Source organism: Nyctereutes procyonoides, unplaced genomic scaffold (genome assembly GCF_905146905.1).
Source record: "Nyctereutes procyonoides isolate TBG_1078 unplaced genomic scaffold, NYPRO_anot_genome, whole genome shotgun sequence".
Taxonomy (NCBI): domain Eukaryota; kingdom Metazoa; phylum Chordata; class Mammalia; order Carnivora; family Canidae; genus Nyctereutes; species Nyctereutes procyonoides.
The window spans coordinates 34,667,744-34,679,720 of NW_026575139.1; the positions used below are offsets into that span (position 1 = coordinate 34,667,744).

The 11,977-nt window shown below is 36.6% G+C and overlaps 1 protein-coding gene across 3 annotated transcripts in view; it reads left to right on the top strand.

Annotated features, from left to right (window-relative positions):
- PPP2R5E (protein phosphatase 2 regulatory subunit B'epsilon) overlaps positions 1 to 2,688 on the top strand; it is a 147,138-nt gene extending 144,450 nt beyond the window's left edge. For all 3 annotated transcript variants that reach the window (XM_055304223.1, XM_055304222.1, XM_055304221.1), the window contains exon 14: positions 498 to 2,688. In XM_055304223.1, the coding sequence (XP_055160198.1) occupies positions 498 to 597 (100 nt within the window). In that variant the 3' untranslated portion in view covers positions 598 to 2,688. The remainder of the gene's footprint in view (positions 1 to 497) is intronic.
- The last annotated feature ends 9,289 nt before the right edge of the window (positions 2,689 to 11,977 follow it).

Below are 11,977 nucleotides of genomic sequence, written 5' to 3' on the forward strand. Positions count from 1 at the left end.
TAATACAAATCTGAAAATGGTGGGTGCAATAAATAACTAGCACTGTTAGATACATATGCCAGCATTAGTGCTGTGTGAAAATGAAATTGGGGGAGAATTTGACAGTATCTGTTGCATGACAGTGTGGTTAAACTTTGAAATTCCTACCTACAGGGAAAAAGAAAAGTAGGAAAGAATGGGATGACAGTAACTATTTCAGAAATATTTAGAATTTTTGAAGATAAAGTTGTCAGTATAAAAGATGTGCAATAATTCAGCATAAAGTTCATCTGGAAGAAAAGCCCCACAGGATAAATTGTATTGATGAATGCCATAAAACTCTTGATCAAAGATAAGAAGAACCAAAAAGAGAAAACACCCATAAGCTTAATGCCAAACTTTTTGAAGACTACTTGTAAAACCTACATGAGGAAAAAATATGTCAAAGGGGCAGTTATTATTAGATAATCTCTTCAAACTTTCCTGGTTGTTTACCTTATATTCTGTTTTCTCCCCAGTGAGAAAAAGAAAGAAAAAGAGCGTGAAGAACTGTGGAAAAAACTGGAGGATCTGGAATTAAAGAGAGGTCTTAGACGTGATGGCATAATTCCAACCTAACAGAAATAATGACAGCAACATCACTAACCTGTGGAGTCACACATTTATGTAGTAGAAGATGGAGCAACAGTTTTCTGTATTGTGCAACTTTGCAGTAGATTTCACATTTGTTTCATTATTACAACAACACTGTATATACCTGTCTCTAAGTAAAGGAAAAAAAATAAGGACTTCAATCCAAAGTTTGGACAGTAGATAGACTTCTCAGAACTTTGCAAACATAATCATTGTTCTAACCCTCTTTAAAAAACAAAAAGCAGTCTTCAAAGATATGTTGATGAAATTGCTATGTTAAAATTCTATTATCAGGAGTTCCTTATTTATCCTTAGCAGAGAGTATGAAACAATTTTCAAATGTGAACAATCTTAAATTTAGCTTGTCTTTCTGCTAAGCTGTTAAATGTATTTATAGTAACGGAAGAAAAAAAAAAAGACTGTCATTTCCTTATAAGTTTGTATAACATCCTCCTCTGGATAACTTGACTGTAATTTAACATCTTTTCCTTTTGCACATCTTCATGAATTGAATGTCCATGTGGAATGGGGCCAGGAATTGTAAAGGTCCCTGATAAAAGTCTTGTTTTACTGGAGTGAACATCTTTCCAGTAACCAGGTAGTCCTGGTACTCCTTTAGTTTTAAAATTAGGAGTAAAAGAGAAGAGGTGATAAACATAGTAGGGAAGGGAATTTTGGATTCATGCATCAGTTTATGGTGAATCCAAATCAATGTCTTGAATCCTTTGAAAACAGGCACTGGGATATCCTAGGCTTCAGTACCCGACCAGTATTAGTTGCATACATCACTGAACATACATACCAGAGATGTTTGAGAAATGTCAGAAAACATCCTTTTGGACCATTTTGTAATAAGAAAGACAAACACTAAACAGTACAACCATGAAATTGATTGCCAGGATTGTGAATCTAATTGGGAAGAGAGTTGAGCAAACAGCTTGGACTGTTTGGAGTTGTTGCCTTACTTTTTAATATGTATTTATAAAGTATTCCAGCAAAAGAGGATGTAGCCTCTGGGAAAACAAACAAACATATTACAGTGTTTTTTGTAGATTCTCGTTCTATATCTCATCACAGCGCCAGCCCTGTTTTTAGCCAGAAAGGATTCAGGATAAATATTACTATGCATTCTGAATTGGATGCGTATTCCTAACTACTGTATTTGTTACCAAAAGTGGTTCTACAAATGCTACTGAAAAAAATCTGAAAATCCCTAATGTCCTGAGTATTAATAATAAAGTTTAAAAATGCTTTTATATCAAAGGTGCATTGTGACCAAATTGTTTAAGAAAAAAACAAAAAACAAAATTTAGGGCTGTATTACATATATCTTATTGGCTCTCTGCTTTGTATTTAAAAGAGGAATCTTACATCTCGGGGAGATAAATGCTGATGAAATTTGTGTCCAGTATGTACTTACCTGATGCGGTTGCATTATTATGTACTGAAAGATACGTGTTTTGGAATTTATTTTCAGGATGCTTTTGCTTGTTATGGACGTGGCAGCAGTGAGTTGATAATCCTAAACCATCATCTCCAGCAGTATTCGAGGCATAGAGCTGATTCTATGTTCATGTATGGAATTGTGATAGTAGCAAACATGAACATGTTGAACTGTTGTTGCTCTTAATAGAAATATAATATCAATATGGACTTGTATATTCTCTTCCTTCCACTTAAATATAAAGTAGAATATGCAGTTTCATTATTTCTAAGAAAAAGGAAAAAAAAAAAACGCTGACCTTTCTCCCCTATAAGTGTTTCAGGATTATCAGGTCACAGTTTTTGCATAAAAGTCAACTAATTATGGATATTGTCATCTCAGTAACTCTGTAAAACAAAAACAAAACTTGGCTATGTTAATTTTGAAAAAGAAACAGCAGTAAAAGAGTCATATGCAACACCCAACACAACATGGTTTAATGGAATGAAGAGATTTAAAAAAAAAAAAAACATTAATGGGGATTCAATGTAAAGCTGGCAGAGGCTGCCGAAACGAAACAACTTAATTAAAAGTGCTGGAGCAAAGGTGCAAGTTCAAACACTAAAGATAAAAAATAAATTTGTAACAAATCATCTCCTTTAGCCCTTTTGATTTGAGCCCATTAGTTTTACTGTGCATTATTACATTTGTTTTTGATTGTATAAACTTTGTTTGCCATTAATTCATCTTTTTAGATAGAAGACATTAAAAGCACAGGTTTATGAAATATCTCTGCCCATTACAATGAAATGCAGTCATTTGAAATGAGAAAGACGATGACCCTGTTTTGCACCTTTCCCAACCTCTGAGTCATGGTGAGGACTGCACAGATACCCTGGATATTAATTCTGTATGTTGATCATTCCAAACTGAGAAGAACAAAGCCAAATTTTAGACATACAGAAGCAATTATAAATCTATGTCTAAAATGTATAGGGCAACTTCTGAGAAGAAACACTGTCTTTTCTATTTTAACCGAAAGTGACAATGTGACATTTGTCATGTTGTGTCCGGTGACGCAGAGAAATTGAGGTAATCTGACTGTTGCACTATGTGACATAGTTAAGGCTGTACTTGCTGCATTTACAGCAGCTCTCTCTCTCTCTCTCCTCTCTCTTTCTCTCTCCCCCACCCCATTTCTGCTGTTGCTGCAACTTGAGTTAATTGTGACAAATGCATCTTTGTGTTATATTTTGTTCGCTTCATAATTTCCAGAACTATATATAAATATATTTTTTAAATAGCAAATATTGTAGTTAGTCAGTGATGATCACTCCAACCTCATCCCTACCATATTGGTTTCAGGGGTAGGATAAAGAGTGTCTTTGGAAGAACAAAACCAAACCAAACCAAACCCTGTGGTTTAGAATGATGCTGGGGCCTGGATTGTTGGCCCAGAACAACCATGTGAGTGAATTGACCCATCTCATACTTTGAATCAAGCATGCATTCCTTTTCTCATTGTGCAAGTGTCCCCAGTTGTTTCCCTTCAGTGTTTAGTTTTCGTTCTTTTAAATTTTATTATATTTTGCTCTCCCTGACATCTGTTTTTTATAAAATAAAATAAAAAATAAAAAAAGTAAGAAATAAATAATACCCTTGATGCCGCTGGATACTCACAAGCAGGGTTATGCTCCTTCATCTTGGGCTTGCTTGCCTAAATGGAAGGGTTTAATTTATTTTGTACCTCCTTCTATGCGTGGGACAGTCCAGGGTGCAGAGCCAGGAATTGTTTGTAATTGCACCTGCTATACTTAAATGTATAGCCCTAGGCTCAATCACACTATGGAAAGAAAAAAAAAGTATATTTAGAGCTTTAAAAGCTTTTTTATTTTTTTGTGGGGGGTTGGGGTGGGGTGGGGAAGGGAAGATGTATGGATGTTATTGGCATTTTTAAGTGTTCAGAGTTTTTTGTGTTTTTTTTTTTCCTCTTGTTCTTTCCCAATTTAATTAGGTGCACTGAGCTGGCCCAGGAAATGAAGAGATTCTCTCTTTTGATGCTATAACCAATGTTATCACATAGTTTTGCCACCTATAGCAAAAGGTGGCACCAGACATGATCAGTGGTATTTTATTTGCACATCGATATTTTTATTTTTATATTCTGGCTCAGCTGCTTCTCTGAGTGAAGTTAAGGAATGACCCACAAAGGATTTTTGTAGTAGGCATATTGGCAACGCATTTTCTATTTCTTGGTATTTAATTTTGAAAATCTAAAAGGATTGTGCATCTTGAGAGAAAGTTGAGCAAATTTTGATCTAGTGGAATGTTAATTTGTGCTGCTTCTTGTGCACGATAGCAGCAGTAGTATCTCTCTTGGAAATAAACATCCCATTTTATGATGTCTATGAAAATAGGTTTCCTTTTCTTCCCTGCCTCCTTCCCACCCTCTTTTTTTTCCCTCCCATCCACCCTCCCCACCCCTCCCCTCCCCTCCCCACCCCTCCCCTCCCCTCCCCTCCCCTCCCCTCCCCTCCCCTCCCCTCCCCTCCCCTCCCCTTCCCTTCCCTTCCCTTCCCTTCCCTTCCCTTCCCTGTCTTTACTTTTTTTTGAAATCACTTATTGTAAATAAGTTGTAATCCAGACCTCATGTATCAGTGGGGAACTTTCAAATATAAATATTACCAATACATTTGTTGGTTGTTGTCTGATTTTTGATTGAGGTATAATGAGAATGACATATCCATTGCTTTTGGTTTGAGAATTTCGCTTTAGCTTCATAAATCTTTTGGTACTTTAGTATTTCATTGTTTTAGCAGGAGAGGGCAGCAAAAGTTTATTTTTCCTGTTAGAAATGCTGTGATTCATATTGGTTTTAAACTTGTATGTGCGCGCGCGTCTGTGTGTGTGTGTGTGTGTGTGTGTGTGTGTTTAAAACAGCATCTGTTTGTGGGTAGAGGTAAAAATGAAACATTTTTGATATGAAAAGTTGCATATGAAAATTATGGACTGGTTCAACCAGACAATGAAGACTTCTGATCCACATCAAAATTAAAATGCCACAAAACAATCCTCCATCTCTGGCTAAAATATGCTACTTTCTTTTCAAACACAACAAAATGCAAGCTGGGTCTTAAACACTTGGAATTTAAGATGTCTTTCTTTGAAAATGATTTACTTTCTTCAAAGTGGTAACAGAAAAAAAATGAAGGTGCTCCCAAAGGGAAATGTAACCTTCTCCTTTCACAGACGTGTGAGAGGTTCTGTACTGTGGGTGCATCCTAATAAAGAAGCAGTGAAGAGTTTTCAGGTGCCTGGCTGTGTTTGTTTGTTTGTTTGCTGTTTCTGACCCCTGTGGCCTTTTGAGCCATACAAATAATAGATTTGAACAACTTAGTTATGAGTCAATAGGTTGGTACATTCAGGCTTTCATCTTGAGAAAATCGGTTGTGATTAGGAGTATATAATGTTGGAGAGTGGTCCAGTGTCTTGCTGTGCGACAGACTACTCCAAAACTTAGAGGCGTGGCCCCAGCGTTAACTGTTTTGCTCAAAATATACAGTTTGGGTGGGCTTGGCAATAAGTGTGCACTTGGGTTTATCAAGAGGAGCAGGAGAATTCACTTCCAGCATGGCTCACTCACATGGCTGGCAAGCTGGTGCTGATTGTTGCCTTGGAGTTCAGCCAGAGGCCTCAGTTCTCAAGACAGGAGTTTCCTTGTGGGGCTTCCTTGAGCCTCCTCATAGTGTGGCAACCGGGTTCTAAAAATGACAGGAAGGGGAAATTGCCAATTCTTTGATGCCTGGGCCTAGAAACTTTCATGGTATTACTTCTGTCATATTTTATTGGTCAAGCATTTACAGGGTCTGCTCAGATTTAAGTGGAGGGAAATAGACCTCACTGATGGAACAAGGGGAGTGTCATCTTTCATCAGTGCTTTAAAGCATTTGATTTAGGTGTGATCTCTCTTGGCTAATTAAATAATCAGATTTGGAACTATGTAATCAGTGTTTAATATTCAGGTAAACTCTGAGTTGGGGGGGGAACCTTGTAAATTCAACAAGTTTGTATTTCAAAACAACCATTTGTAACATCTGAAGATCACCCTGTTGGCAAGTTACAAGGAGAAGAAACTGGTCACAAAGAATTGTAGGGTTAAAAGAAATCTTAAGTTTGTTTCAGTGGAATATATAACTTTGTATTATATTGCCTCCTGACTCTAAATAAATATTTATAATAATGGAGACAAAGTAAATGTTACAGTCCAATTCTTGTTTCCCAGATTTTTATATAATAGTGTCTCCTGTTGGTTTCTATTAGATCAAATTCACATTAGGTATTTTTTTTTAATTGAGACCAAACTATGGGAGAGCTAAGCGGAATTAAAATTTATTTTTTTATGATACTTGTTCATTATATAATTCTTTGAAAAGGCAGATTAAAAAAAAAGTCTCGTAGCTCCTTGCTGCCCCCCAAACCTAAAAGTCTGCTATAAGATACGTACATTTATTGGTTGATTGGACCAGTGTTTATCGATTGGCTCTGTTCATAGTCTTGCCCACACTCTGATGTTCAGATTTTCTGTTTCTTTATTCTCTAATTTAGTTCACCTCTTTTGAGATCATACTCTGAATTAATCATGTAATTTGAGACAAACTTTGCCACTATTAGATGATGTAAGGGCTCAGAACCAGGATGGATGTCAGGCACGGCTCCCTTCATCCTCGCCAAAGCTCTCAGAAAAGTTGTCTCTGGCTGGAGCACCCAATATGAAGACTATGGACTTGGAAATCAGAGACCCTTGGCATCATTGGAGTTCTTGCTATTTTCAGCTGGGTGGCTTTAGAAAGTTTCTTGATCTAAGCCTCAGTTCCCATTGTAAAATGCAGGCAAAATGATATTTTATTCTTTTTTAATTTTTTAAAGATTTTATTAATTGTCACAGAGCACAAGTAGGTGGAGCAGCAGGCAAAGGGAGAGGGAGAAGCAGGCTCCTCACTGAGCAGGGAGCCCCATGCTCTACGAGGGGCTCGATTCCGGGACCCCAGGATCATGTCCTGACCTGAAGGCAGATGCTTAACTGACAGAGCCACCCAGGTGTCCCAAAATGGTATTTATTTTATAGAGTGGTTGTATTACATTAAATAATATGTATAAAGAAATTAACACAAAGCTTGATACATGGAAACCTGGAATTATTTACCGGCAATAATTGTCAGTGTTGTTTATGGTAATGACTTAAATATGAACAAATAATCACAATAGCTGCCATTTATCAAATCTGTATGCCTTATATCATGCAGAATTTTATATTCATCATTAGATTTTCACAACAATCCTGGGATAGAAGTTATGCCCATTGTATGGATAAGATAGCTGAGGCTTAGAGGTGTTAAGTAACCTTTTTGAGCTCACACAACTACCAAGGACTGAAGGAAGATTCTGACTCTAAATTGGCTCTCTGGAGCAATGATCACAAAACAGTGATCTCTGTACGATAGGATGCGTTATTCTGAGGACGTACTCAAGTTTTATGCCCCGTAACTTAAAAGACTGAAATTTTCTCTCTTGCAAGAAATAACTATTTCATTCATCCTTGCATTTCCACTCACCACTCTGTTCTAGGAGCTACCCCAAACTTCAAGTTCTTTATCCCAACCCCTTTTACTTTAACTTGAGTAGAAAATGAGATTATTAGCTACATGCTTCAGTTTTTTACTCTGACTCATAAACTTAGCTGTTTTAGCACCTGTCCCCACGGGCTTCTCCACAACACCCTAGGAAGAGGTCCCTTCCAATCTTGGCTAACCCCTCTTTGCAGGGCCCTGCATTCCACTCCTTATTTTCTGTTGCACTGTCAGTTGTATTCTCTTTGAATTATTGTTTGAAAAAATATTGTATCCTCATGGAAAAAATCCAAACATTCTCAAAGGCATAAAGTAAATGTCTTTTCACCCTTAAATCCTTAGTTTCTCCCTTAAGGTAATCACTATTCAAATTTTTTTTGTTTTGTTTTTGTGTTTTGGAGAAGCCAACTTTAGTGAGATAGAGTTTACATGCCATAAAATTTGCCCACTTAAAGTAAGTGAGTCAGTGTTTTTAGTATATTCATAGTTCTGCAACCACTACCACTAATTTTATAAAACTTTCATTACCTGAAGACAATAACCCTTCAAACTCATTTGCAGTTACTGTCCCTTCCTACATAGTCCCTGCCCCCCAGCCCAAGGCAGCCATTACCTATTGTCTCAATAGATTTGTCTCTTCTGTATTTTTCATATAATTGGCATCATACAATACGTGGCCTTTTGTGATGGGCTTCTTCAACTTGACATAATGTTTGCAAGGTCCATTCACGTAGCATGTATTAGTGGTTCATTTCTTTTTATTATGAAATGATTCTCCATTTTGTGAATTTACCATATTTTGTTTTAAAGGTTTTTTGTAGTCTTCAAGAAAACCTTTACTGTACATCTCAGCATAATTATACTCTTAAAATCTTAAAGTTTTATGCTGATGGGATCACCTATTGTTCTGCCTTTGTTCCCCCTTCATCAGATTTTATTATGAAAAATTTTAACCATAAAGCCGAAGTGAAAGAATCTTACCGTGAATGCCATATATTAACCATTAGCATTTTACCACATTGGCATTTATCACCTTTGTATCCATTTATCTTTTATCCATCCATTAATTCATTTTATTTTAAAAATGCATTTCAAAGTAAATGTAGGCCTAAGTAAACTTTACTCCTAACTATTTTAGCATGTGTATCAATAATATTCGTTTACAATTGTTTTGTGGTATAATTTACATACAGTGAAATGAGTTAACAAATCCATATATCTGTATAATCTGAATTCTTAACAGGATATAGAACATTACCATCATCTCAGAAACTTCCTTATGCCCCTTCCCAGTTAATTCCTAACATTCTCTCACTTGAGAGAACTATTGTAACCTTTTCTTGCCATTGATTAGTTTTTGCCTGTTCAGATTATCCTAAAAGTGGAATCATGCAGTATGTGTTCTTTTGTGTAAGGCTTCTTTTACACACATTTTGGAGATTAATCCACATTGATGCATGTGTCAACTATTAATTCCTTTATATTGTTTTTTTTTAAAGATAGATTTATTTATTTATTTATTTATTTATTTATTTATTTATGATAGACACAGAGAGAGAGAGAGAGAGAGAGAGAGAGAGGCAGAGACACAGGCAGAGGGAGAAGCAGGCTCCATGCTGGGAGCCCGATGCGGGACTCGATCCCAGGACTTCAGGATTGCACCCTGGGCCAAAGGCAGGTGCCAAACCTCTGAGCCACCCAGGGATTCCTTTATCTTGTTGATTAGTATTCCATTATTCAAATATACCACAGTTTATCCAGTCTCCTATTAATGGACACATGGCTGTTTACAATTGTTGGCTTCTGTGAACGAAGGTGCTATGAATGGTCTTGTACAAGTTTTCTTTGTGGATATGTTTCTAATTTTCTTGCAGATATATTAAGGGGGAATTTTAGGGTCAAATGGAAGTATACATTTAGTTTTATAAGACTCTGGGAAGGTGGCAGAGTAGGAAGCACCAGGAATCCGTCTTCCCACCTAGACAACAATTGCACTGGCAATATCTGTCTGATGTAACTGTTTTGGAACTCTGGAGTCTATTGGAGGCCTGCAAATTGGAGAGGAAGTTGTGGAGGGTAAATGACAATTAATTCTGATCAATTTCAGCATTTATTACAGTAGCAGTCTCCCATCCTCCACCCCAGCCACATGGCAGGCAGCCGTGTACTCTTGGAGCAACTTGCATACAATATGCAGGCACTAGGGTGGGAAAAGGGGGATCTGTCCTCCAAATGTTGGAAATGCATATTTGAATTGCTGATTGCTGCTTCTGATCACCAAGACACAAAAAGGCAGGCAGCCATTGTTTTTGCATCTCCCCCCATTCTTCCAAGTCCCCCCCCACAACTGAAGTGACTTCCATAGGATTTAGAGAGCCTTTTTTAGCTCTCCTTTATGTTTCGCTTTGCCCTCTTTTAGAAGCCAGCCATTGAAGGTCAATACATTTAAAAATAACTGCATATGCATGGAAAATTGGAACGTGACCACAAATGCCCCAGGAAAAACATGTAAAAGACCTGGAAAGAAAAAAAAAAAAAAAAAAGACCTGGGAAGACATTAAGTTTACAAGCCAGACTGATCCTCAGCATAGAAACAGTGTACAACAATTAAAATGACAACAAACAAAAACTAACAAAACAGAGCAAACCCTAGAGAAGGTAGAGTATCCGATTTCCAGTGTTCCCACATCATTAGATTCAAATGGCTATGTTCATCAAAAAAATTACAAGGCATACTAAGAAGGGAAGATATGGCCCATTCAAAGGAAAAAAATAAATTATGAAAAAGACATAATGGCAAGTATAAAGACTAGATAAAGACTTTAAAACAACTGTCTTAAAGGTGTTCAAATAAAGAGGAATGTGTGAAAAAAATCAAAATGAAATTGAGCAAAATGGAAATATCAATAAAGAGAAAACTAAAACAACTCAAAAGAAATTGTGGAGCTGAAAGTTACAAGTTACAATAACTGAAATGAAAAATTCCGTAGAGAGATTCAAAGGTAGATTTGAGGAGGCAGAAGAATCAATGAATTCAAGGATAGGACAATAGAAATTATTGAGGCTGGGGAACAGAAAGTAAAAAGATTGAGGAAAAGTGAATAGAACATAAGTGGGACACCACTAGTAGACCAACATATGAATCATGGGAGTTCCAGAAAGAGGAAAGAGCAGAGAATATTTAAGGAAATAAAAACTGAAAACTTCCTAAATTTAATGAAAGATCTGAAAAGAAATCTCCAAGAAGTTCTATGAACTCCAAGTAAGAGGAATTCAAAGGGACTACACTGAGACACATTATAATCAAACTGTAAAGACAAAGAATCTTGAAAGAGAGAATACTGAAAGCAACTAGAGAGAAGCAAATCATCACATACAAGGGATCCTCAACAAGATTATCAACAGATTTCTCATCAGAAACTTTGGAGGCCAGAAGAAGTGGGCTAATACGTTCAAATGTTAAAAGGAAGAAAAAAAAACATCAACAAAGAATTCTATATCTGGGAAAACTACTTCAAAAGAGAGAGAAATTAAGACATTCCCAGATAAATAAAAACTGAGGGCATTTGTGACCATTATACCTTGCCCCACAAAAAGTGCTCAAGGGAGTCCTGCAGGGTGAAATGGAAGGACAACGGACCATAACCCAGAGCTGTACAGAGAAAGATCTCAATAAAGGTAAGGACATGGGCAATTATAAAAGCTAGAATTATCATAACAATGATTTGTAACTGTGCTTTCTGTTTCTTTTCTACCCGATTTAAGAGACTAAAACATTTAAAGAGGAAAAAAATTAGAACTACCTGAAAAGGAAATTACAAACACCAACAATTCCACATAACAAATAGCATCAAAAAGAATAAAATTCTTAGGAATTAACTGAGGAGGCAAAGATTTGTACAATGAAAACTATAAAGCAATGCTGAAAGAAATTAAAGAAGACATATAAATGGGAATATATACCATGCTCATGGATCAGAAGACTTGATAGTGTTAAGATGTCAATACTACCCAAAGTGATCTACAGATTCAGTGCACTTATTATCAAAATCCCAATGAAGTTTTTTGTAGAAATAGAAAAATCCATTAAAAAAAATCCATGTGGAGGGGTACCTGGGTGGCTCAGTGGTTGAGTGTCTGCCTTTGGCTCAGGTCATGATCCTGGGGTCCTGGGATGAAGTCCCACATCAGGCTCCCTGCAAGGAGCCTACTTCTCCCTCTGCCTGTCTTTGCCTTTCTCTCCATGTCTTTCATGAACAAATAAGTAAAATCTTTAAAAAATAAAAACCCATGTGGAATCTCAAGGAACCCTGAA